Source organism: Dama dama, chromosome 11 (genome assembly GCF_033118175.1).
Source record: "Dama dama isolate Ldn47 chromosome 11, ASM3311817v1, whole genome shotgun sequence".
In the NCBI taxonomy this organism is placed as follows: Eukaryota; Metazoa; Chordata; class Mammalia; order Artiodactyla; family Cervidae; genus Dama; species Dama dama.
The window spans coordinates 31,852,127-31,878,701 of record NC_083691.1 but is presented as its reverse complement, the minus strand read 5'-3'; the positions used below and the strand labels follow the sequence as shown (position 1 = coordinate 31,878,701).

At 37.6% G+C, this 26,575-nt stretch overlaps 1 protein-coding gene across 6 annotated transcripts in view; it reads left to right on the top strand.

Moving 5' to 3' along the window:
- DTNB (dystrobrevin beta) overlaps positions 1 to 26,575 on the top strand; it is a 233,980-nt gene that overhangs the window by 114,263 nt on the left and 93,142 nt on the right. For all 6 annotated transcript variants that reach the window (XM_061154961.1, XM_061154963.1, XM_061154958.1 and 3 more), the window contains one exon: positions 4,627 to 4,751. In XM_061154961.1, coding sequence (XP_061010944.1) covers positions 4,627 to 4,751 — 125 coding nt within the window. The remainder of the gene's footprint in view (positions 1 to 4,626; positions 4,752 to 26,575) is intronic.

The window sequence follows — 26,575 nt, the reverse complement described above, 5'->3', positions numbered from 1 at the left end:
TCACCTACCAGATTGGTGAATGTTAGAATGTCTAACTGTAACAAGGGTTGACATTAATGTAGAGAGAATCTCTTCCACAGCTGATGGGAGAGGAAATTAGTGTAACCACTTTATAAAAGCAAGTTGGCAGTGCCAAGTAAAATTGAATGTGTATAACTTATGACCCAATAATTCTTAGGAATAACTCTTAGGAAATTCTTTTACATGGTCACCAGGAGACATGGACAAGAATGTTTTATAGCAGCATTGTGACGGAGAGGGAAAAAAATGGAAACAACCCAAATGTTCATCAACGCTGGACTGGCTATATAGATTATGATGTAATTGAGCAAAGAAGAACAGTCAAACAAACAAACAAAAAAGAATGAAGTACAGATCAATTGTAACATAATTTTGAGTAAAAGAAGTTGCATAAAAATATATGTGTAAGCCTATATAGGTTTTTAAGCATGTATTAAATAAATCATGCATTTTTTTTAATACATAAATGCTGAAATAGTAAAATCAAGTAAACAGTACAGAATCCAGGATAACCAAGAAAGGAGCAGATGTGGTGGGAATGGGCTGTCTTAGATGAGGACTTACAGCCAGGCTTCCAAGTGATGATAATGGTCTATTTCTCAGACTAAAGATAGAGGATAGATGGGTATTTCACATTTTAGAGCATACACAGCCATTTTATATGCTTTTGATGTATTTTTAAAAAATGTAACCTGTAATATTTTTAAGAGATGATGGAAAATGTTTTGAAATTAGGTAAAGTGGATTAAGGTATTGAAAATGCATGAAGATTGAAAATCGTCACCTAAGAGTGTTTGGAGGAGATTTAATTTACTAGGTTAAGGCCTCCCCCTATATCAGTGTTAGGTTTCAACTGAGGGGAAAGGTATAAAAAACTGTCAGAACTTCTCAGGCCTGGAGCTTAAATGAAGTCTGGGGGTCACCAGTTCCTACACCTGGATTGCTTTTCTTCCTTCCTCACTGCCTGTACTTCTGTAAATATTTAGTGACTGACTGCCAAGTCCTGGGCATTGTACTAGGGGCCAAGTAGTCAGGGGATGTAATGTCCCTGTCTTGGCAATTATAGTAATGGTAGTTTTTAAACTTTTTATTTTTTATTTTTTTTAGTTCTCAAACTTTTGCTCACAGGCTTTGTTAATCTTAGTTTCCTAATCAGACTCCACAAGTGAAATCACTTCATGGCCACATTATAATTCACTCTGTAAGATATTTTTAAGGAAGTCATTTATTTACCTTAATTTACAATTTAATTGAAAGTGTTGGCCTTTCCAGGTGGTGCAGTGGTAAAGAATCCACCTGCCATTGTAGGAGACACCTTAGATATGAGTTTGATCCCTGTGTCAGGAAGATCCCCTGGAGTAGGAAATAGCAACCTACTCCAGTATTCTTGCCTGGAGAATCTCATGGACAGAGGAGCCTGGCAGGCTGCAGTCCATGGGGTCTCAAAGAGGCGGACACAACTGAGCAACTGAGCACACACATCCACCATCTCCCGGAGTTTGCTCAAATTCGTGTCCATTGAATTGGTGATGCCATCCAACCATATCATCCTCTGTCTCCCCTTTCTCCTCCTGCCCTCAATCTTTCCCAGCATCAGGGTCTTTTCTGATGAGTTGGCTCTTCACATCAGGTGACCAAAGTATTGGAGTTTCAGCTTCAGCTTCAGTCTTTCCAATGAATATCCAGGGTTGATTTCCCTTAGCATTGACTGATTTGATCTCCATGCTGTCCAAGGGACTCTTAAGAGTCTTCTCCAGCACCACAGTTTGAAAGCATTTGGTGCTTAGCCTTCTTTATGGTCCAGCTCTCACATCCATACATGACTATTGGAAAAACCATAGCTTTGACTATACAGACCTTTGTTGACAGAGTAATATCTGTGCTTTTTAATATATAGATATATGTTTATTTCCAGTCTTTTTCTCCGTCCCATACACATCAAGCATTTCTTGATGTACTCTGTTTGGAATTGGCTTTGCTGTATTGATTTAGTCTTTCTATCTATATTTTTGAGACTTGAACTGGGATCTAACCTCAAACCTTGACTTGGAAAAAAACCTTGACTTGTGTTTTTGAAAGCACAACAAGCATGCTGCTAGAGAATATTAAGTGGTGGGAAGGGAAACATTTTTCATTTTAACAATCTTAATGTTTATTGTAAAATATACATATGAAACCTGTGATTTCATGGCTGTTACTACTCAGGATGCAACTAACATAGTCTATGTGATATCCCATCTCACGTAGAGGGCATGAATTAATGGCCCAGGGGGTTCTCAGATGTAGCAAAAAAAATCACAGAATAAATACATGGATTACATGCATAGTGTTTAGTTGTAACGGTGAGTTAAGATATCTCTGGTGTCCTCTGATGGTCCCCTACTCATATCATAACTCTTAAAAAAAAAAAACCTAAGCTTCTGTGGTTTAGTCAGGAAAAAGCAATCTAGAAAATTCATCTAAGCAAATAATTTATTCAAATAACATCTTCTGTTGTAGGTCGGGTTCTGGAAATACACAGATAAATAAAATGTAGATCCTACCCTTCGAAAGCACTAGCCTAAACAGATGGACAAGTGCAGTGTAGTATTGGAACAGTGCAACAGTGGAAATGTGTACCTGTCAAGTGGGTAACTTGGAAGAGTGGGCACCGACTTAGGGAGCAGTGAGGGAGGTCTTCAGAGAGAAAGGGAGACTTGCAAACAAGCAGTCTTGAGAAATAAGCAGAAAATTTACAGTGAAGTAGATGGGGAAAGGGAGATCTCAGAAGGGCGCGGGCCAAGGTACAGATTAACTGAGCAGCTTGTTCATGCCGATGTGGGGTGAAATGTGAGGCCAGAGAGTGGAGCCAGATATGAAAGTGCCTGTGTGGGAATAGGATGGTGTGTCTCTATATCTTAGTCTATAAATGACTGTTAATCTTCGAAAGGTTTCAAGCAGAAGACTGCATGATGTCTGGGGCAGTGTAACGGAGCAGAGAAGGGGGAGTCAGGATTACATATAGCTACTCATTGGGCAGAGAGAGCAGTTGTGGGGAAGTTCAAAATTTCTGTTTTGTTTAACTTCATATAATTTTTAAGAAATTTGATTACATATAGATTTTTTTCCACAGAATTTAATGTGTTCAAGGAGGCTCAAGGAGTCTGTTATAAACAAGGTATTAAGTAACTTTGCCTATATATTCTTAAAGGTAAATAGATTTTGGCTTATTTTATGTTAAAATACTGGCTGCCAAGGTGACTCAGCAGAAAAGAATCAGCAATATCCCCTGGAGGAGGGCATGGCAACCCATTCCAGTATTCTTGCCTGGAGAGGAGCCTGGCGGGCTACAGTCCATGGGGTTGCAAAGAGTCGGACACAACTGAAGCAACAGCACACACGCATCCATGTTAAAATACATGCAGGCTGGGAATTCCCTCGTAGTCTGTGGGTCAGGACTCTTGCCCTTTCACTGCCAAGGGCAGTTTGATCCTTGTTCAGGAAACTAAGATCCTGCAAGGTGTACAGTGTGGCTAAATAAATAAATAAAAATAATGCAGGCAGGATATTAAATTAAGTGGAGATGTGCTACTGATGAGACACAGCTGCAAACAAATTTTGTTTTCCAGTTAAAGTGGTACATATGGTAACACACTGCAGAGGCAGAAGAATGAAACATTTAAACTTTTTTTGCAACTAGTATCCTGCCAGGAAAATCTCAGACAACAGTATTATTAAGGGAATTGAGTGGACAATAAATAAGTTTGTAAAGAGCCTCCTTTAAATATAGGTTTCGTATTCTACATATCTTAGTCGTGGCATATTGTTTACTTTTGTGTGTATTTACTATCATACCTTAGGCCTGCTAGTCTTTGGATTTGCTGTGTATTGCTCTGCCTTCCCAAGAAATGTATTAGTATGCCAACTTATTTCTGTACCTTCGGCATGTCATGATTTAGAATCACGGATCTGATGCTGATTGCACTCACTTGTGTCTGTGTCCACGGCCGGCCCCTTAACACCAAATGTTCTGTTTCACGTTCATTTGGAGGATAGTCTCTTAATATCTCTGGGGATGTGGGTTGGTCAGCTAATTTGCTAACATTCAAGAGTTAAGAGCTCAGCATTCCCGTAACCTTTTAGTGTTTTAGTCCAGCAAAAATTTCTGACTCTGAGCAGGGAATTAACTAGAGCATCTTACCAGAATAATCCAGAAGCAACAAAAGAGGCAATTCCCGCAAAGGGCACATAAAGTGAAAGTGAAGTCGCTCAGTCATGTCCGACTCTTCGAGACCCCACAGACTGCAGCCCACCAGACTTCTCCGTCCATTAGATTTTCCAGGCAAGAGTACTGGAGTGGGGTGCCAAGACATGTTCAAAAGGAACGTTAGCACTAATGGGGTAGTGTGACTGCATAGTAGAAATGAGGGAGTCAGAAACGAAGGGCCACAAAGGACCTTGGAACAGCTGTAGATTCCTTTCTGCAAGGCTCAGTAGTGTTCACCATAATGCAGATTAGCATGTATTTGAAAAGATATTTTCAACAGCTCTTGTCATTAAGTTAACATTCTTTCTCATTCTTTTGAAAATTCAATTCCTATTTCCTTATTTTCTGCTTTGACACAGAAATCCCCTGCAAAGAAGCTGAGCCATGCAATTAGTAAATCTTTGGGGTGTGTACCCACCAGAGAACCCCCGCATCCTGTTTTTCCTGAGCAACCAGAGAAACCACTTGACCTTGCAAATATAGTGTAAGTATATACCTGGAGTGAGATGTGGATTATACTGAAATGGATACCTTGCTGGATTCTTTTGGGTCAGAACTGACTATCAGCTAACATGAATGTTTAACCTTGTGTTTTTTACTTTACTTTTGGGGATCTTAATACTTCAGGCTTTCAGCACCTTAAATCACTGTAATATCTACATGGAAACCTAGCTCCTGAGCCCTGAAGCCTAAGTAATATAGGAGTCTCTATCAGAAAATTAACACATTACAAGTAATTATTATACTTGGTTTAACAAGGGTGCCTTTTGTTTTTGTGTTCTTTTCAGTAGTAGGGATCTTTTCTCTACAACAATTAATGACCACTGAGATTTTGAAGGTAATTTAGACAACGTGAAAATTAAAATCAACCTCATTTATTCTTTTCGTATTGAGAGAAAATTAGAAAACACAAGACTGTACAGGGACCAGTTTCATGGAAAACAGTTTTTCCACGGGACGAGGTGGAAGGTGGGGGTGGGCATGTTTCGAAATGATTTGTGTGCATTGCATTTAGTGTGCACTTTATTTCTATTGTTATCACATTGTGTTACATAATGAAATAATTATACAGTTCACCATAATTCGGAGTCAGTGGGAGCCCTGATCTTGTTTTCCTGCACCCAGATCCCTCACACGCACAGTTCACATAGGATTTGTGCTCCTATGAGAATCTAATGCTGCTGCTGACCTGGCAGGAGGTGGAGCTCAGGATGTAAGGCAAGTGATGGGGAGTGGCTGTAAATACAGATGAAGCTTTGCTGGCTCGCCTGCCACGCAGCCCGGTTCCTCACAGGCCACGGTCCAGTACAAGTCCTAATGGATACCTCCGTATCGCTAAATAATGTATTCAGAGCACCATTTCTTGGCTTATCCATTTTGGACATACTGAATTCCTTCTGTGGTATAGAGGACCAACCTCATTTATAGCTCTGCATATCAACCCATCCCAGCTTTTCATAATTCTATCACCATTTAAAAAATTATTTACCTTTGTAATCTTGAATGTAATTCTTAAACTTCTATTTCTTATAATTTCTTTTGACTTCCAGTATGTAACTTCTGTCCCCTTCTCCCTTCTCCTTTTGCCTCCTAACTTCTATCACCTATGCCATTACTTTTATATTGTCAAAGCTAATAATGGTTCTGTTCTTCCCTGTGATCATGACTAAGTCTTCTGAGATTTATTAAGGGCTCAGTGTAAAAGTTGGAAACCAAATAACAGCATTTTTAGTTAATTCCATTCATGACAAAGTTGAGCTGTGTGCTGTCATTCTGGACACGCTTTTGGTTAGTTCCTGTGTCATGGTCCCTGTGCCGCTGTTCTCGTTGGAGTTGAGTGGGATCCTCTTTTTTACCATGGATTGCTCAAAAGTGTGCCTGTTGGCTTTATAGCCAGACTGACTTTCTTGTACTGTTTTTGTGGTTTTTGCTTCAGTGTTCCATTGTTTTCTTCTTCCTGGGGAAAAAATACACTTTTCTCCCACTATGTTTCGTAGTGCATTTTACCTATTGTGTGTAATCCATTGTTTGATTAAGTTTATTAACCTTTTCTCTTTTTGGTTAGTGTTTTTTATTTAAATTTAAAAAAAAATCTTGCCTGCTCCAACACTGTAGTGATTTTTTTCCCCTCTCTTTTTAAGTTTTAAAGATGTCCCTTTTATATATGTCTTTAATTCATCTGGAACAGACTTTTAGTGTGTAGTGCGATGTAGAATATCCAATTCTCTTTCTCTCTTTGCATTTGAATAACTTGTCTCAAGGCCATTTGTTGGATAATCCATCATTTCCCCACTTAACTACAATGCCATCATTGTCATAAATGAAGTTTCCAAATACACACGTCTGATTTCTGGGCTCTTTATTCTGTTCCTTTGGTTGAAATGTCTATCACTATGCCAATATCATACTATCTTAATTACTGTAAGGGATTAAGTCACCTTCTTTTTTAGGGATGTCTTGTCTATTCTTTGCCCTTTGCTCTTTCATATAAATTTGAGAATCAGCTTATTGAGACCCTCATAAAGTTTTGATCAGAGATTTATTGACTCTAAAGATCAAATTGGGGAGAACAGACATCTTTACAATATTGTCTTCCATTCCATGAATGTATTATGTCTTCCCACCTATTTGAATATCCTTTTGTGCCATTTAGTAAAGCTGTATAATTTTTCCTCAGAAAGATCTTGTATGTGTTTAGTTCTTGTGTACTTTGCATTTGTTGCTGTTGCAAATGGTGCCTTTTTTTCCCTACAATTATTTTGAGATATAATTTAGATGCAATAAAATGCTCCCACTTTAAGTGTACAATTCAATGGTTTTTGGCAAATGTGTACAGTCATGCACATGGTATCTTTTTTTGAATTATGTTTCTTAACAGTCTGTTGCTGGTATATGGAAACGCACATTGCTTTTGTATTTTAATCCACTAGATAGTCATCTTGCATAACTTGCTTGTAATTCTATTAATTTGTACTCAAATTCTTTTGGATTTTTCTATAAATAATTATATCACCTGCAAATAATGATTGCTTTTTTTCTTCCCTCCCATTCTTTATACTTTCAAATATAATCATACTTTTTTCTTTTTATTGTGCTGCCTAGTGCCTCCAGTGCAATATTGTATAGAAGTGGTTTGATAGGCATTCTTGCATTATTAGTAATACCAAAGCTAGTGCTTTCAGCATTCATTTTAGTATGTTCTTTGATGTAGGTTTTTTGTAGAAGCTGTTTATCAGATAAAAGAGGTTCCCTTTTATTCCAATTTTGCTAAGAGTGCTTTCTTTTTGTCATGAATGATGTCAAATTTTATCAAAGACTTTCAGCATTAATATGATAGCCTGAGTTTCTTTATTCTATAAATATAGTGAATTACATTAATTTTTTAAAACAACCCTACGTTCCTGGATTAAACATAAGTTGACCCTCCTTTTTAATACACTGCTAGATTTCACTTGCTAATATTTTGTTTAGATTTTTTTCTATGTTTATGAGTTAAGTTGTCCTGTTACTGCTCTTGATATTTTGGGTTTGTTTTTAGGATAAGATTTGGCCAGTTTGTTATCTTAAAAAGTCGAGGAGCATTCTCTTTTTTTATTTTTTTGGAAGAGCTTAAGATTGGAATTATTTGCTCCTTGTTTTTGGTAAAACTCACCAGTGAAGCTGTCTGTGCCTAAACCCTTCTTTATGGAAAGATTTTTTTAACTGTTAATTCCATTTTAAAAAGCAGTTATAAGACTATTTTCATTTTGTATTCCTTTATGAGTCATTTTGGAACATTTTATAGATGTAGGGATTTGTCAATTCCATCTAAATTTTTAAAGTTATTGGCACAAAGTTTATAATATTTTATCAACAATATTTGTGCTAATATCTTTTTCATCCCTACTCTCACATATTTATTTTTTTTTCCTTGAAAAATCTTGCCATAGGTTTGTCTGGTAGGCTTCCAGAAGACCACCTTTTGGTTTTGATTATTCTTTTGTTATATGAATTATATTTAGTTTTTTTCATTTATTTCTTATCTTTATTATTTCTTTTGTTAAAGCTTGTTTGGGTTTATTTTGCTTCTTTTTTCCTAACTTATTTTAAGATATGGTTTGCTTACTCCTGGGCTTGCCTGGTGGCTCAGATGGTAAAGAATCTGCCTGCAGTGCAGGAGGCCCGGGGTCCATCCCTGTTTTAGGAAGATCCCCTGGAGACGGGAATGGCTACCCCCTCCAGTATTCTTGCCTGGAGAATTCCAAGGACAGAGAAGCCTGGTAGGCTACAGGTCATAGGGTCGTCAAGAGTCAGATACAACTGAGTGACTAACACACTAGCTTACTATTTCAAGTCCACCCCCGCCCGCCCCCCACCAATGTAAGCATTTAAGACTATACATTTCTCTGAACACTCCCTGAGTAATGTCCAAATTTTGTTATGTAATTTTTTATTGTTATAAATATTTTCTAAGTTGTTAGGATTTCTTCTTTGAGAAGTATAATGAATGTCTTAATTTCTAAATATATGAGGGTTTTCTAGTTGCCTTTTTGTTAGTAATTTCTAATTTAATTTCATTTTGGTCTGGAAAATCTTTATTATTCAGTTCTGTCAAATTGTTGAGACATGCTTATTTAGTATAAGATCAAATTTTTATTATGTTCCAAGTTATATGTATGTATGTATCCCCTCTTTCTCAGATTTCCCTCCTATCTAGGTCACCGCAGAGCTCAAATCATCCCATTCCCTGTGAATAGCAACTCTTACTGCTTGCTGAAATTCAGATTTTCCATTCATTCAGCAGATATTTATTGAGGACCTTCCAGATACTAAGCAAGGTGCAAGCAGTAGTCACACAGTACTTTCCTTATATACAAATAAGTTTGAATGACAGTGAGGAAACCAGTTTTATAACATGCAGTGTTTGCAGCTGGCTTCTTGAGGAAAGAGTTGCAAGTATATATAGCTCAAAAGATGAGAAAACTGTGAGGAGTGGGCTGCTATGCGTTTATAATTGTGATCAGGAAAAAGAAAAGGTTGCTGTTTTGCATGAAGGTAAGGATGAGGGTAGCTCCTGCATTTGAAAGCTTAAAGTCAGTAAAATATTTATTTGGATAAGATCATGATTATTTTAATCATTGTTTTACTGTATTAATTTAGAAGAGTCCTGTTTTGGACGAAGAATAAGACCATTTTCTTGCACTTCAGGAGTCCTTACACATTGTAGGTATTATTTTCAATCAGATTGTTTATATTTGTTTTACTCCTAATCAGTCATCCTGGTTTGAATGAATGCTGTCTTCCAAGGGGGTTGAGAGTTGGGAATAGGATCTAAGGGACTGGATGGCCAGTATACTTGAACCTTTCCCTTGGCCACTAGTGAAACATTTTGCAAGTAGATTCACACTTTATAGTTATTTCTTACATAACATGCTTATTTGCTCACAATTTTTGGAAAAGAGAGATGGGGCATGTTAGAATGCATGTATCTCTATTTCTCCTTCTCAGTAGAAAATAGTGTCTTACTGGAGTTTTAGTTTAATGGTCAAATTTTTTTTTTTCTGTATGTTTTCTGGCTTTCATTTTATATTTAAAATTAATGTTCTCACTTCAAAATTCTAAAAATACCTGTCAAGAAATTTCTTATTTCTGTATTTTTTTCCTTTTTTGTTGTAGCTGCCATGAGATATTTTGCTAGGAATTTAAGTTTATTTTTTTCAAAACAGAGAGCCATTTGTTCCACCCCTGTTATGCTCCTGTTGACTCTGTTGCAATTTTAATTTTGCCTTCCTTTTGACAATTGATACTCACCTTGAAATCTCTGAGAAATAATATTTGTATAAATCACACATCAGTCCTAATATATAAAGTAATTGTCTAACAGGATGTCTTTCCCTTTTGGCCTGTCTTTGTCTTGTTGGTAGGTTAAGAAAGGGTTTTGTGAAGAGTAACATATACAGTGAAGCCTTAAAGATAAATAGAGATTAGGTACATGGAAGGCAGAGGGAGGAGCATTTCCAGTAGAGAGGGAGCAGGAGAACAGAGAGCCAGAGGAAGGCTGCAGAGGTAGGCAACGGCCCCCTGAGATTTGGGACATTATCCCAGATTGAAGGGTTTTAGATTGGAGAGGGACATGTCGAATTTTGTACTTTAAGAAATCACTGCTTGTTATGTAGAAATAAAGAGCAGGACAAGGATGAAAAAGAAGAGCCCAGCTAGGTTTTTTTTTTTTTCAATGGACCAGCTGAGAGATGATGGTGGTTTGGATTGTCATTGTGGTAATGGAGATGGAGAAAAGTTTGTAAACATTTAAAAAAAAACCTTAGGTTTTACCATTAAATGCCCAGAAATAAAACTCCAGTGGAAATTTGGAACAGAAATTGAGATTAAGTTTATTTTAATGTTAATTGCATATGTTTCATTGTTGGCATAGGATAGAGATTCTCAGATGATCACAAATTTGAGATTCAGGGTTGGATATTTATTGAGCACCCAGTGTTCCGGGCTCTTTGTTCACCTCTTTCATGTACTTTACTTCATTTAACCCTCACAGCAACCTTTGCACTACATATAGCATTAACTATTAACCTGCCCAGGATCACACAACGGCAAAGTGCTGGAGTTGGGACCAAAGTGTGGGGCTTTCGAACTCCTTGCCTACTGTTCTTTCCTAGTTTTCTAACATGCTGGCCCAGTAAGAAATTGTTCCTGTAGAAACATATGGTAATTGAACCATTGTTTGAACCCCTTGGATAGGTTTAGAATCAAGAAAGAGCATTGAGTAGCTGTAACTTGGTTGGTTGGAAAATAGAAGGGAGGCAGTATAATGTGACAGAAGGAAAACTGGACTAAAACTCAAGAGACACCAATTTACTTTTCTGTAAAATGGTGATAATAAAACTCATCTTAATTATCTCAGGATATTGTTTAAGGATAATGTATCTAAAAGTGCTTCTAAGAAGTTGAAAGTGAAGTCTCTCAGTTGTGTCCGACTCGTAGCGACCCCATGGACTGCAGCCTACCAGGCTTCTCGGTCCATGGGATGTTCCAGGCAAGAGTACTGGAGTGGGTTACCATTTTGTTAGGATGCTGTAAATACTGTATCCTAAACTTTCAGAATAAAGTAGGTCATGTCATAAAAATGTACATTCCAGAAAGCCTGGAGCTGTCTTCTTTGTTCTTCACTGAGTTCTCTGTGCCTAAAATAGTGGCTGGAACATGGTAGGTATTTAAAATGCATTGAATTACTGAGTGACACTAAACATCTAGGCCTTGCCCCTTCTGTTTGTTCTTCCTTCAGTAAATAGCATAGGTCCCATACCTGCAGCTCCCAAGACTTCCACTAGATGTCAGGCATATTTCCTCAATGGGGCCATTGTGTTTCTCTTCTGGCGAGTTCAGAATATTAAGTAAACAAGATTTTTCAAATAAATCTCAAACAAACAAACAATTTGCTCATCATTAGCGCAGTAGCAAGTTTCCTTCTAAGTCTTTGAGAGAAATTAGTTGTTTCTTTTGGTCAGAACATTTTTGTGAAACTTCTGGTCCTTGATGTCTCTGATAAACTTCCTGCTAGCCTAATTCAAGCAGTTGGCTGATGCTTAGCATCTAATTGTCTAACCACATAATTCTTATATCTAATTTCTTTAATTAGTAGTTCATCATCATTACATTTGAGTTTGTGGTTATTTGTTTCTGAGAGAAAGCAAAACTTCTGATGTTGGCTTGGTTTGTTCCTCTAAATTCCAGCAGGGAAGGGCAGGACTGGTGTCCCATTGGATAACCTGTGACTAATCTATTGTTTTAAACAGCAGTCGGCAGACTGCAGCCCACAGGCTAAATCTAGCCTGTCATCTGTTTGTATGGCCCATGTTTTTTTAAGAATTAAAAAAAATATATTTTTGAATAGTTGAAGAGAAATAAAAAGAAGAATATTTTGTGAAAGTTATATGAAATTCAAATTTCAGTGTCCATAAATAAACTTTTATTGGGACACAACCATGCTAATTCATTTTGTTGTTGTTGTTTAGTCGTTAAATCATGTCCAAGTCTTTTCAACCCCATGAACTGTAGCCTGCCAGGCTCCTCTGTCCATATGTTTCCCAGGCAAGAATACTGGAATAGGTTGCCATTTCCTTCTCCAAGGGATCCTCCTGACCCAGGGATCAAACCCACGTCTCCTGTGCCTCCTGGATTGGCAGGCGGATTCTTTACCACCCAGCCACCAGGGAAGCGCACTAATTCATTTACCAATTGTCATATGGCTGCTTTCGGGCTACGGTGGCAAAATTGAGTCTCTGTGACTGAAACTGTATGACCCTCAAAGCCTAAAAGTATCTTTTATCTGGCTCTGCACAGAAAAAATTGCCAACTGCTACTCTTAAAAGAAGAGTTGATAAAAACTGCAAATTTAGGGCAGTTTGTGCTTCTTGTTTTTCTTTTTTTCTGGAGGCTCATTATATTCTTTGGTTTGATGGTCCAGGTTTTTTTCCCCACCCAAGTGTAAAGGTTAATTTGGTAACATCTTCTGTTAAAGCATTTGGATAAAGTTTGTTACCTAGAAACCAGTCTACCTTTTTACTGTTTCTTGCTCTCTCTCTATATATAAATATGTAGCATGTTTGCACAGCTAAACCAACCAGTTTTCTTCACATCCGTTATCAAAACAGAATTAACTTAGACAATTTAAAAAAATTGCTAGATTTTAAAATAACACTTTAATATGGCTCTTAATTGTCCTATTTTAACCCCTCTTCTGTTTAATACTGACTTAGACTATATATATGAGCATTACCTTGATTTAATCAAGCCTGTCCTCTTTGTTGTTTCTTTTCTAAACATAGTTTGTTCTTATATTGAATCTATACTTGTATTCATATACAGGTCATAGTTTATTTTTTTGTTGTCGTTTTTTGTTTTTTTGAAGCTTAGACAACTATGCATCAAACATCTGGTGCTTTCATTGTTTGCAAACTTTTTAGTATAGTGTGAAAATTCTGCCACTTTTGTTCTTATTCATTGACGTTAAGTAGATCAGTAGAAATTCACCAGACCAGAGATAATATAAGACTATCTGTAACCCTCTAAAAAAAACAGGTCTAACTTCTTATTTATGTCGTTTAGTTTTAGGCACATATTTCTGACACTTCTTTTACAATGATGGATGAATTTGGAATTGAAATGACTTTTGTGGCAAGGGTGCTTCTGGCTAACTGTCCTGTGCCGAACCAAATGCTTCAGTGTTTGCAACTTTTTTTATGAGCCAGATTTGGTTTTTTTCAATGAGAGTTAATAACTGCCTTTGCTATATTCCAAAATAAATTGTAGAATTTATGATATTGATAAGTTGATTTGGATTGAAATCACTTTCTTCCACAAGTATTTGCTGAATGTGAATTATGAGTGGGGCTCTGTGCTTGGTGCTGGGGAGAGTCTTATTTGAGGAAACTGGCAAGAGGATGCTTTCTTTTAGATCCCTAGGTGAATCTGATGTTCTGTTCACTTGAAAGGAATATCATCAGATCATTCTGGGTATCTTGGTCTCCTGAGGCTGAACCTATTTGGAAGGTTAGAATTTTGAGCTGTTTCCAACATGCAGGTCTTATACTTTGGCTCTTAGATCATAGTTCATCTGGTATTAATTCTGTCTTGCATTTTGCTGTAATGATTTGGAAAAATCTAGGCATAGTGATGTAATCTGCTCACGAGTCGGCCATCAGACACCTAAAATTTCAGGTCTATCTAATTTGACCTTTTCAGGAAAGAAAAAGCTGAGTTTTGTTCTATTTAGATAGCCTAAAATGTGAAGGCTCTTATGGTTCTCAGGTCATAGCTCATCTGACACTAATTCTGTCTTGCATTTTGCTGGGATGAGTTTGAAAACCAAGCAGCTGAGGAACACCAGATTCTCTTAGCCCCTTGAGCTTCGCTCAGTTCTGCTTTTGGTGTGGTCTTTTTGGCTCCATTTCAGGCTAAACGTCCCAGATTATCTTTCTCTTCTGGGATTTGGGTGGCTGGCCCTGGAAGTGTCTCTCTCCAGAGAAGACAGAGGGAACACAGAGAGCGCTGGTACCAAGTGGTCTGTGCCATGACTGCTCACGTGTCATGTAAGATGGTCCCAGAAATAGGATAAAGTGTCTGCCTGAACCTCAGCGTGTGTGTGTGTTTTGGGGACAGAAGGTCTTGCATATACTCACAAACCTGCACATGTAAGTATATATGTATACTTCCTGCATGTGTGTGATAGAGAGGGATGGTCACATGAACAGCAAATGTGGTGATTGATTATGATGCAGTAAGGAGAAATGGCTTTATTTAATACAACAATACTCAAGGTTTAATTCGAGGAGGATCATCACTTATAAGTGGTTGTGACTTTGGCCTGCTCAGTTTCACCCACCCCTTGGGATTTTTCTCACTCTGTTTACCACTGTACTGCCATAAAATCCCGTTTTTAAACTCTAACATTGCCCAAGCACAATCCATCAGTTTTCTTTTTTTTATTATGGTAAAATATAGGTAACATAAAATTTACCATCTTAACCATTTTTCAGTGCACAGCTCAGTAGTGTTAAGTGTATTTATATTATTGTGAAGCAGATCTCTAGAACTTTCTCAACTTGCAAATCCGAAACAACCTATCCATTAAACATCAACTCCTCTTTTATCAAGAGCCTCTGGTAACCACCATTCTACTTCTGTTTCTACAAATTTGAGTACCTTCAGTTCAGTTCAGTCGCTCAGTCATGTCCAACTCTTTGCGACCCCATGAATCGCAGCACACCAGGCCTCCCTGTCCATCACCAACTCCCAGAGTTTACTCAAACTCATGTCCATTGAGTCGGTGATGCCATCCAACTATCTCATCCTCTGTCGTCCCCCTCTCCTCCTGCCCCCAGTTGCTCCCGGCATCAGGGTCTTTTCCAATGAGTCAACTCTCCGCATAAAGGTGGCCAAAGTATTGGAGTTTCAGCTTCAGCATCAGTCATTCCAATGAGCACCCAGGACTGATCCCCTTTAGGATGGACTGGTTGAATCTCTTTGCAGTCCAAGGGACTCTCAAGAATCTTCTCCAACACCATAATTCAAAAGCATCAATTCTTCGGCGCTCAGCTTTCTTCACAGTCCAACTCTTACATATCTGGATACCTCATAGAAGTAGAATCATATACTATTTGCCTTTATGTGACTATCTTATTTCACATAGCATAACATCCTCATGGTTCATCCATGTTGTAATATGTGTCAGGATTTCCTTCCTTTTTAAGGTTGAATAATGTTCCATTGTGTGTATATACCAAATTTTGTTTGTTCATTCCTTTGCCAACAGATATTTTGGCTGTTCTGATTAATGCTGTAAAGATAGGTGTCTAAATATGTCTTTGAGACCCTGCTTTCAATTCTTTGGGTTATATATCCAGAGGTGGGATTGCTAGATGATATGGTAATTCTATGTTTAATTTTTGAGGAACCTCCATACTGTTTTCCATAGTAGTTGCACCATTTTACAATCCCATGAACAAAGTATGAGGGTTCCAATTTCTCCACATCCTTATCCACACTTCTTATTTTTTGGGTAGTTTTTTTTTTTTTTTTTTCCAAGTTAGCCTAATGGGTATGAGGTAATAGAATATTGTGGTTTTGATTTGTTTTTTTTTAAACAATTTTATTGAGGTATAATTTACATGTCATGAAAGTCACCCACTGTGACAGTTAAATGATTTTTAGTAAATGAATATAGTTTTGCACCCATTACCACCATCCAGTTTTAGAACATTTTCATGATTTGAAAAAATTTCCTTACACCCATTTGTAGTCAATCCCAGCTGCCATCTGTAGCCCCAAGGTAGCCACTGATATACTTCCTGTTTATACAGTTTTGCCTTTTCTAGAAATTTTATATGAACAGAATCATATGTAGTTTTCTGTCTCTGGTTTCTTTCACTTAGCATAGTATTTTTGAGGCTTATCAATATTGTAGCAAGTATCAGTGTTTATATATTTTCAGTGCTGCAAATATTCCATTATATTATGAATAGACCATGTTTCATTTATCCTTTCACCTGTTGATGGATGCTTGGCTCATTTACAGTTTTTGACTCTTATGAATAATCCTGCTCTGAACATCTGTGTCTTTGTGTGGACATATGTTTTCATATGTCTCTTGGGTAGATACCTAGGAGTAGAATTGCTGGGTCATGCAGGGTAAGCATATGTTTAACATTTTAAGAAACTGCTGAACTGTTTTTGAAAGTGACTGTACCTGTTACAGTCCCACCAGTGTATCTGAGAGCTTCAGTGTCTCCACAGTCTTAACCAGTGCACTGGGTAGATTGTCGATCTTTTGAATTTATAGCCATCCTAGGCAGTGAGTTGTGGTACCTTATTGTGGTTTTAATTTGCATTTCCCCAATGACTAATGATGTTGAACACCTTTTCATGTACTAATAAACTATTCATATATTTTCTTTCTATAATTATCTATTTATATCTTTCACCATTTAAAAAGATGATTTAAATAATCTTTTTTTAGGGTAGTTTTAGATTTACAGAAATGTAGCTAAGATAGGACGAGTTCCCATATACTCTGGGCACAGTTCCTGTTAGCATTTTACAAATGAACCAATATTGATATTATTATTATTATTAATTGAATTCCATGCTTTATTGGGATTTCATTAGTCTTTTTTTCCTAATGACCTTTTTCTGTTCCAGGTTTCCATCTAGGGTACCATTACGTTTATTCCCCATGCCTCCTTAGGCTCCTCTGGTCTGTGACAGTTTCTGTCACTCATTTAATAACTGGTTGGTTTGTTGTCTTCTTAGGAGTTTTCAGAGTTCCTTGGAGAAGGAAATGGCAACCCGCTCCGTGCTCTTGCCTGGAAAATTCCATGGATGGAGGAGCCTGGTAGGCTACAGTCCATGGGATCGAAAAGAGTCGGAGACGACTCAGCAACTTCACTGGCACTATAGTTTACTCATTATTCAAACTGTCCCCAGCAAATAAGTTGAATTAAAAAAAAAACAAATGACCAGAGTTCCTTACATATACTGGACACAAGTTCTCTGTCAGATATATAATCTGCAGGTAATTTTTTCCAGTCTGTCTTATCTTTTTATTTCCTTAACAAGCTTTTGAAAAACAAACATTTTCATTTTAAGGGAGGCCACTTTATCAATTTTTTTCTTTTATGGATTATTCTTCTTCTGTCATATCTAGGAAATCTTTGCCTAACCCAGGAGCACAATGATTTTCTCATATGTTTTCATCTAGAAGTTTTATAGTTTTAACCCTTACATTTCAGTCTGTAATCCATTTTTGTGTTAATTTTGAACTACTTTTTGTGTATGATTTAAGGTAAATCCCTTTTTTGCATGTGAACTTAATTATCATTTAATTAGGTAATTATATGAGCGCTATTTGTGGAAAGACTGTCCTTTGCACCTTTGTCAAAATCAGTTCACTCTAAGGGTTTATTTCTAGACCCTCAGTTCTATTTCATTCTATCTGTTTTTATGCCAGTACTATTTGATCTTGAATGCTGTAACTTAATAGTGAGTTTTGATTTAGGATGGTGTAAATTGTCTTCTTTTTAAAAATTATTTTGGCAATTGTAGATCCTTTTAAATTTCAGGATACAGCTGTCATTTTTAACAAAAATCTTGCTGAGATTTTGTTAGGGAGTCCGTTAAATATGTAGATCAGTTTTCTTCCTCTGTTTCCCTTCTCCCCACACTTACCCCTCTTCTCCCTAGTCCTTTTATTTGTTGGTTGGTAGGGTTTTTGTTTTGTGCTCTTCTGTGTTTGCTTTTGAGTGGCTAATCTTGTCCAGAGCACACTTACTTTATATGTTTAACAAATCCTTAACAGTGCCCACAACCATAGGTATAGTCCCTTTGGTTCAATTCATTTTTACCTCCTGATTTAATGCTAATGTTCATGAAAAATCCTTTTGAGATTGTTTTTTTAAGATATGAGTTTTTTGTGTAAATATTTAGTGCAAATCACCTGTTTCTGAAAGGGTGTTAGATGTTTGTAAAGAAAATTCAGAACTCTAAGTATCTATGAATTGGTGGTTTCTTATTATACCTGTTCTATAATGTGGGCTTCCTTTGTGGCTCAGCTGGTAAAGAATCCACCTACAATGCAGGAGACCCAGGTTTTGATCCCTGGGTTGGGAAGATCCCCTGGAGAAGGGAAAGACTACCCACTGCAGTATTTTGGCCTGGAGAATTCTGTGGACTGTATGTGTATAGTCCAAGGGGTCACAAAGAGTTGGACATGACTGAGTGACTTTCACTTTCACTTTCGTAATGTAACCCAGTTCTTGTTTGTCCTTGTCTCTTCAGTGACTTCCCATGACACTTAAAAGCCAAAGTCTGTCCAGTGGTCTACAAGGTCCCATAAGCTCTGGCTCCTGGCAGCCTCCTTGACTTCATTTCCAACCACTTTCCTGTTGGGCTCTGTACTTTTTTCTTATTCTGGTTTTGTTGTTCCTTGAAAATGCCACGTATGTTCCTACCATACTTTGCGCTGCTGTTTTGTTTGCCCAGAATGCTCTTCATCCTGATGTTCACATGTCTCATTCCTTTACTTCATTCACATCTCTCCTTAAATGTGAGCTCCTCAAAGAGACTCATCTTGACTGTCTCTAAAATAGCACTGCCATCACTCTGTCCCATTGCCTCCTTCTAGTTTCCTCATGGCACTGTTATGTGACATTATACATTTTTGTATTTGTCTATAATCTATACTCCACTAGATGGTAAGCCCTTTGAAAACAAAAGCTTTGTTTCCTGCCATATCTCCAGGGTATAGAATGGGCCTGGCAAATAGCAGACCATAAATAGATATTTGTGGAATGAACAAATGCATGTGTATATGCTCGCAACTTACTAATAGCAGTGATCTTTGTGAAGCATTCAAGCTGCATAAGAAATTATATCAGTATGTGAGGATGAGGCAGGTCTTTTTCTTGTGTTTTTACAGAGTTAGAGCTGATAATATCAACATTTTGGGGTTGGAAGCCATGATCCTCCAATTCATTATGATTACTAAGAAATCCTTGAAAAGTAATCATTCTTATTAATACTGGAGAAATCTGCTTTTCTTTGAGATTCATCTCTCCCCTAGCTAAACCTGGGGTACACTTGTAGCATAATTTCAGATTTTGAACCTCAGAAGTTTATTTCCCTGAGTTGAATTTCTTAGTAGAATGTATATACTGTGATCTGGTTGCAGTTGAGGATAATTTGAATGTTTCTTAGCTCCTTAATAGGTCTTGTCCACTTTTGATTACTGCCTGTGTTTAGCACCTATTAAATTAGCCCTTTACCATTCTCCTTAAACCTCACCTCTGTGTACAGAGTTGACAAATCCATCTTCTCGAATATGCCTTTGTCATATTACTTCCGTATTTTAAAAATCTACAAAACTCCACTGCCTATAGATTTAAGGCGGCACTTCTCAAGCTGGAATTCAAGGCCCTGTGTAATCGAGACCTACCTTACTTTTGAATCTTATCTTCTACTGCTGAATTATGCAGGATAAAACCTCCACTTTGGCCAGGCCTCCTTCCCAAGCCACAAGGGAAGTAGGACTCCTTCCTACTCTTTAAAACTTTTATCTCGTCCCATATCTCTGAGCTGGCTCAGGATGTCCTAGCCCAATAACCCCTTTTCCTGAATGCCCTTCTTGCCCCTTCCAAACTTTCCACACTTTGTATATCCATGGGCCAAACTTGAATTCTGCTCCATTCATGAAACCTTTGAACCACAGAGGCAGCTAACTCATATGGATCTCTTCTTTCCTTACTTAGATTCTTTTTCTTTTGACATGATCTTTTATTGAGGTATAGTTGATTTACAGTGTTAGTTTCAGGTGTATGACATGGTAATGGTTTAGTCACTGAGTCGTGTCTGTCTCTTTGTGACCCTTTGGACCGTGGCCCACCAGGCTTCTCTGTCCATGAGATTTCCCAGGCAAGAATACTAGAGTGTGTTGCCATTTCCTTCTCCAGGCTTATTTAGGTTCTTTTAAAAGCTCTTGTTTGTGTGTGTGTGTGTGTGTGTGTGTAATTTTGTTTTGCTTTTTTGTTTTCTAGCTTTTGGGCTATCTTAGTTTCCCAACCAAGTGTTGAACCCATTGGAAGCACAGAGTCTTAACCACTGGACCTCCAGGAAATTCCCAGCTTTTGTCATTATATTAGTCATTTGGGCACATAGTAAAGTGCTCTCTCCTTTAAGGATTTCTTGAGTGTGTATTGAACCTGGATTTCTTGAACATCATAAACACCTCCTTTTTTTTTTTTTCCATTTATTTTTATTATAAACACCTCCTTTACACCATCAACTTCTTAAGGTCTAGAATTGTATACCCTGAGTACCTGGCATACTCCAGTGTTGGGGGGACTAACTCTACTGATGTGTTGTGCTTCTGGAGTACAGGGCCCAGTTGTAAATTAAAATTAAATTAGGTTAAATTGGAGAAGTTTCTTGTCTCTCTCTGACTCAGGGTCACATTGTCAGACCTTACTTGTTTATCTGACATGACTTTGATATGATCTTACTGAGACTTTGGAAGGCAATTAAAGTTTACTCAGATTGTAAAAAATCTGTAAATTTTTATTAGCTTTTGGAGAGAGGTTCTTATTTTACCACTTAAAATAATCTTAGGGATCAAGATAAGGTTAAAGTAAGACATGTTCTTTTTGGTTAAAAGGACCTTTCTTTTAACCCTCATCAAAATGTCTACAAACAATAAATGCTGGAGAGGGTGTGGAGAAAAGGAACGTGCTTGCACTGTTGGTGGGAATGTAAATTGATAGAGCCACTATGGAAGACGGTATGGAGATTCCTTAAAAAACTAGGAATAAAACCACCATATGACCCAGCAGTCCCACTCCTAGGTTTACACCTTGAGGAAACCAAAATTGAAAGAGAAACATGCATCCCATTGTTCATTGCAGCACTGTTTACAATAGCTAGAACATGGAAGAAACCTAGATGTTCATCATCAGTTGAATGGATAAAGAAGTTGTAGTATATGTATACAATGGAATATTACTCAGCCATAAAAAGGAATGCATTTGAGCCAGTTCTAATGAGGTGGATGAACCTAGAACCCTTTATAGAGAATGAAGTGAGTCAGAAAGTGAAAGATAAATACCGTATTCTGTATGCATGTATACGGAATCTAGAAAAATGGTACTGAAGAATTTATTTACAGGGCAGCAGTGGAGAAACAGACATAGAGAATAGATATATGGACATGGGGAGAGAGGAGGAGAGGGTGAGAGGTATGGAAAGAGTAACATGGAAACTGACATTACCATATGTAAAATAGAGAGCCAGTGGGAATTTGCTGTATGCCTCAGGAAACTCAAACAGGGGCTCTGTAGCAACCTAGAGTGTTGGGAATGGAGAGGGAAAAGGGAGGGAGGGAGGTTCAAAAGGGAGGGGATATATGTATACCCATGGCTGATTCATATTCAAAAAGGAGGGAATATATGTATACCTATGGCTGATTCACGGAGAAGGCAATGGCAACCCACTCCAGTACTCTTGCCTGGCAAATCCCATGGATGGAGGAGCCTGGTAGGCTGTGGTCCATGGGGTCGCTAAGAGTTGGACACGACTGAGTGACTTCACTTTCACTTTTCACTTTCATGCATTGGAGGAGGAAATGGTCACCCACTCCAGTGTTCTTGCCTGGAGAATCCCAGGGACCGGGGAGCCTGGTGGGCTGCCGTCTATGGGGTCGCACAGAGTTGGACACGACTGAAGTGACTTAGCAGCAGCAGCAGCAGCAGCATGGCTGATTCATGTTGAGGTTTGACAGAGAACAGCAAAATTCTGTAAAGGAATTACCCTTCAAAAAAAAAAAAAACTTAAAAAAAAGGAAAAAAAAGAATGAGAGAGGTGACCTCATTACAGATTCTACATAATTAAAAAGATATCCATAATATTGCCTTTATCACCATATAAAGAAATTCAACAGCTTAAAAGAAATGGAAAAATTTTCTGAGAGACAAAAACTACCAAATTTCATTCAACCTTCGTAACCCCGTATCTTTTATAAAATTGAAGATTAAGAAACCATCCTTCAAAGAAAACTCCAGGCCTATCACTTCACTGGTGAATTATACCAAAGTTTTAAGAAGAAACACTGGCTCTACACAAATTCTTAGAAATGAAAAGGAGAGACTACTTCTCAACTCATTGAGATCATTGCTACCTGATTCTATAACTAGCCAAAAATATTACAGGAAAAGAAAACCACAGTCTATATGTCATTATTACATATTTAAATCCTGAGCACAATTTTAATGAAGCAAATGCAGCCGTAGACAAATACATCATAATCAAGTGGAGTTTATCCTAGGACTACCAGCTGATTTAACCTTCAAATAGCAATCAATATAATTCAGATTAATATCATTTAAAATTATATAATCATTTCAGTAAATGAAGAAAAATCACTGGAGAAAATCCATCATTCATTCCTGATAAGAATTTTCTGAAAATGAGGAATAAAAGAAAACATCTTCACCATGAATGATTTCTAAGAAAGACTTACAGATACCATTGTCCTTAATGGCAAATGTCTGAATGCTTTGCTCATTTATATAAGAAATAAGACAGATGTGTCTACATTTACCACTTAAACATGGTACTCAGTGTTCTTGCTTCCAGGACAGTACAGCAAAAAATAAAGCAAGAAAAAGTAAAAAACAAACAAAAAAAACCTTTCTTTTTTTGTCTCACTTATTTTTTCCCTTATGGATAATTTAATGGGATCATTTTAAGGGTAAGATTGAATACATTGTCTCCAAACCTGAATTTAAGAAAATATTCTGTTAGTTTGTATTGAAGATTCTTCGTCATTGGTTTTTCGCTTTTTTAGTATAATTCTTTTTGGAATGTAAGTGACTTCTTTATTCTCTTTAGCCATTTCTTCCAAGCTGTCACCACCTCATGTTTAATTCTGTATAAGCCCAGCTGTTATTTTTCACTCATTTCCTGTGTCCAGTTTATTACAAGAAAAACATTCTTGTTAAGAGCTTCTCCATAGATTATTCTGAAATGAATATTTAGTGTCTTCATTTTGAGAAATTGATTAAACTACCATTGATGTTATCTGTCTGAACTCAGTCTTTAAATCTAGAACTGATATAACATGTAGGGATAAAATTGCTGCTGACAGATTGGATGTGGGGTATGAGCGAAAGAGAGAAGTCAATTTGGCCTGAATGATTGGAGGGCTAGACATGGGGATACCTATAGGTGAAGAAGTTTGAATAGAATGAGAGCTCCATTTGGACATGTTGAGGTTTCTTTGACACCAAATAGGGATGTCAAATAGGCAGTTTATCTAAGTCTTGAGGACATTCATGAGTTTGTTGGTTGTTTTGTTGTTGTTTTTAATACCTTTTACTTCCCTCCCTCCCTCCCTTCCCACCCTCCCTTCTTTTCAATGGAGAAGAAAAAACATGTAAGGGTCAAACCCTGTTACTAGTTTCTTACTTCTTTAGATGATTCAGTGAATTGATTTTTTAAAATTTCTTTAAAAACATCTCCAAGTACATGAGACTTTGGGGAATATTTTTTGATACTTTCTGATATTATCAAGTTTTGGTCAGAGGTGGTATTCTGTATGATATTGATCCTCTGGTAGAGTTATTTCATGTAGGGTCAGGCATCTGAACAATTTTTCTAAACATCCTCTGTGTGCTTAAAAAAGATTCTCAGGTTAGTACTGAGTGCAGTGCTCCCCCATATTCCCATTAGATCAAGCTTATTAATTATGTGTGTAGAAAAGATTAAATTTAATTTAAAAGTAAAAATGTTCTAAGTGGTGATTATAGATGAAATGCCAGCTGGCTTAATATTATGGGAGAAGCTTGTGGTACATTTTCCATTGAGAACATTAGACACAGAGGAGTTATTTATGAACACTTGGGACAGAATGACCATGATGTATTCTGGAGTATTGTGTGATGACTCAGAGAACCTTTAGTGATGATGAAAACACTGATGTCAGAGATGTATTTAAAGAGTTTGGATGAAATTGAGTCATCAAAATGAAGCAAAGTTATATTTGTAATTTATTGTGATCTTAAAATGTTAAAAGTGGCAGTGGAAGAGGGCGAGAAATAGGAAAGTAGGAGAAGTGGCAGTAAGCTTTTGATATTTTTCTCTTTTAAAAACAGGAAAAGCAATCCCATATGTAAGGTGACCTTTTTCCAAGGAGGATCTCCAAAACTAGCTTGAACATGCAAACCTTTAAATGGATCAAGTCAGATGTCTTGTTGCTCTGGGTGCCCTGCAGTAAGTTACAAGTGAAAAAGTACTGGTGGGTCCAAAAACTTAACATCTTTGAAATGAAAAATACTCTCGACCCCTTATAACACATCATCAAAGTTACTTTCAGTTCCCTGTCTACAACAGCATCCTTTAGCTTCCTGTGACTACATATATTTGTCATTTTCCCCAACATTTATATGGGAACAGAGGAGAAAGTCTTCCCTGGTGGCTCAGACGGTAAAGCATCTGTCTGCAATGCAGGAGGCCCGGGTTTGATCCCTGGGTTGGGAAGATCCCCTGGAGAAGGAAATGGCAGCCCACTCCAGTACTCTTGCCTGGAAAATCCCGTGGACAGAGGAGCCTGGTAGGCTACAGACCATGGAGTCGCAAAGAGTCAGACATGACTGAGCGACTTCACTTTCACTTTCAGAGGAGAAACAATGAAGACCTTGAGTGGAGAAGCTGTAAGAGTACCATTATCAACTGTACTTCTCCTCTGGGGATTCCAGCAAACCATGCACGCAGAGGTGTGGGATGTGAAATGGAGCGCATGGCATTGACAGAGACCCCAGTTAGAAAGCTACCTAAGAAACCTTCATGGTCTGTTGTTGAATCCTTACACAGTGTTTAGACCTAGAAACTTTTTCAAAACCAGTAATATCAGATATTAATTAGGGATTTCTGTGTAATTGCAGAGAGTAATGGATAATTTATCCATATCTCTGAACCTTCAGACATAAAGCAAACTAATCTACTTTGAAAAAGGTTTGTAGTAAGTTTGAAATCAGGAAGTATGTATCCTGCAACTTTTCTTCTTTTGGAAGATTATTTTGGCTATTCTTTCTTGTATTTCTGTATGAACCTGTGTGTGCACATGCATGCACTCAGTTGTGTTTGACTCTTTGCAACCTATGGACTGTTGCCCACCAGGCTCCTCTGTCCATGAAATTTTCTCAGGCAAGAACACTAGAGCGAGTTGCCATTTCCTTCTGCAAGGGATCTTCTCGACCCAGAGGTCAAACCTGCGTCTCTTGCATCCTCTGCATTGGCAGGTGGGTTCTTTACCAGCTGAGCCACAACTTGTCCATTTCTACGAAAAAGAGAGCTGTGGTTTTGATAGGGATTGTGTTGAATCTGTCAATCAGTTTGGGGAAAATTACTATCTTCACAGTGTTAAGTCTTCCAGTCTATGAATTTGGAATGTTTTTCCATCTTCTTTAATTTCTTTCAATGATGTTTTATAGTTTTCAGTGCATAGGTTTTGCATTTCTTTGATTAAATTTATTCCTGAGTATTTTATTCTTTTACATACTATTATTAGTGAAATTATTTTCTTGATTTCATTTTCAGATTGTTCACTGCTAGTATATAGAAATAGATCTGGCTTTTTATATTGACTTTGCTTAGAGCTGGCTTATTAGCTCTAATAGTTATTTTAGAGAGAGAGAGAGCTAATAAACCATCACATCAGCCAAGTCCCATCACTTCATGGCAAATAGATGGGGAAACAGTGGAAACAGTGGCTGACTTTATTTTTTGGGCTCCAAAATCACTGCAGATGGTGATTGCAGCCATGAAATTAAAAGACGCTTACTCCTTGGAAGGAAGTTATGACCAACCTAGACAGCATATTAAAAAGCAGAAACATTACTTTGTCAACAAAGGTCCATCTAGTCAAGGCTATGGTTTTTCCAGTAGTCATGTATGGATGTGAGAGTTGGGCTATAAAGAAAGCTGAGTGCCAAAGAATTGATGCTTTTGAACTGTGGTGTTAGAGAAGGCTCTTGAGAGTCCCTTGGACTGCAGGGAGATCCAACCAGTCCATCCTAAAGGAGATCAGTCCTGGGTGTTCATTGGAAGGACTGATGTTGAAGCTGAAACTCCAATACTTTGGCCACCTGATGTGAAGAGCCGACTCATTTGAAAAGACCCTGATGCTGGGAAAGATTGAGGGCAGGAGGAGAAGGGGACGACAGAGGAAGAGATGGTTGGATGGCATCACCGACTCGATGGACATGAGTTTGG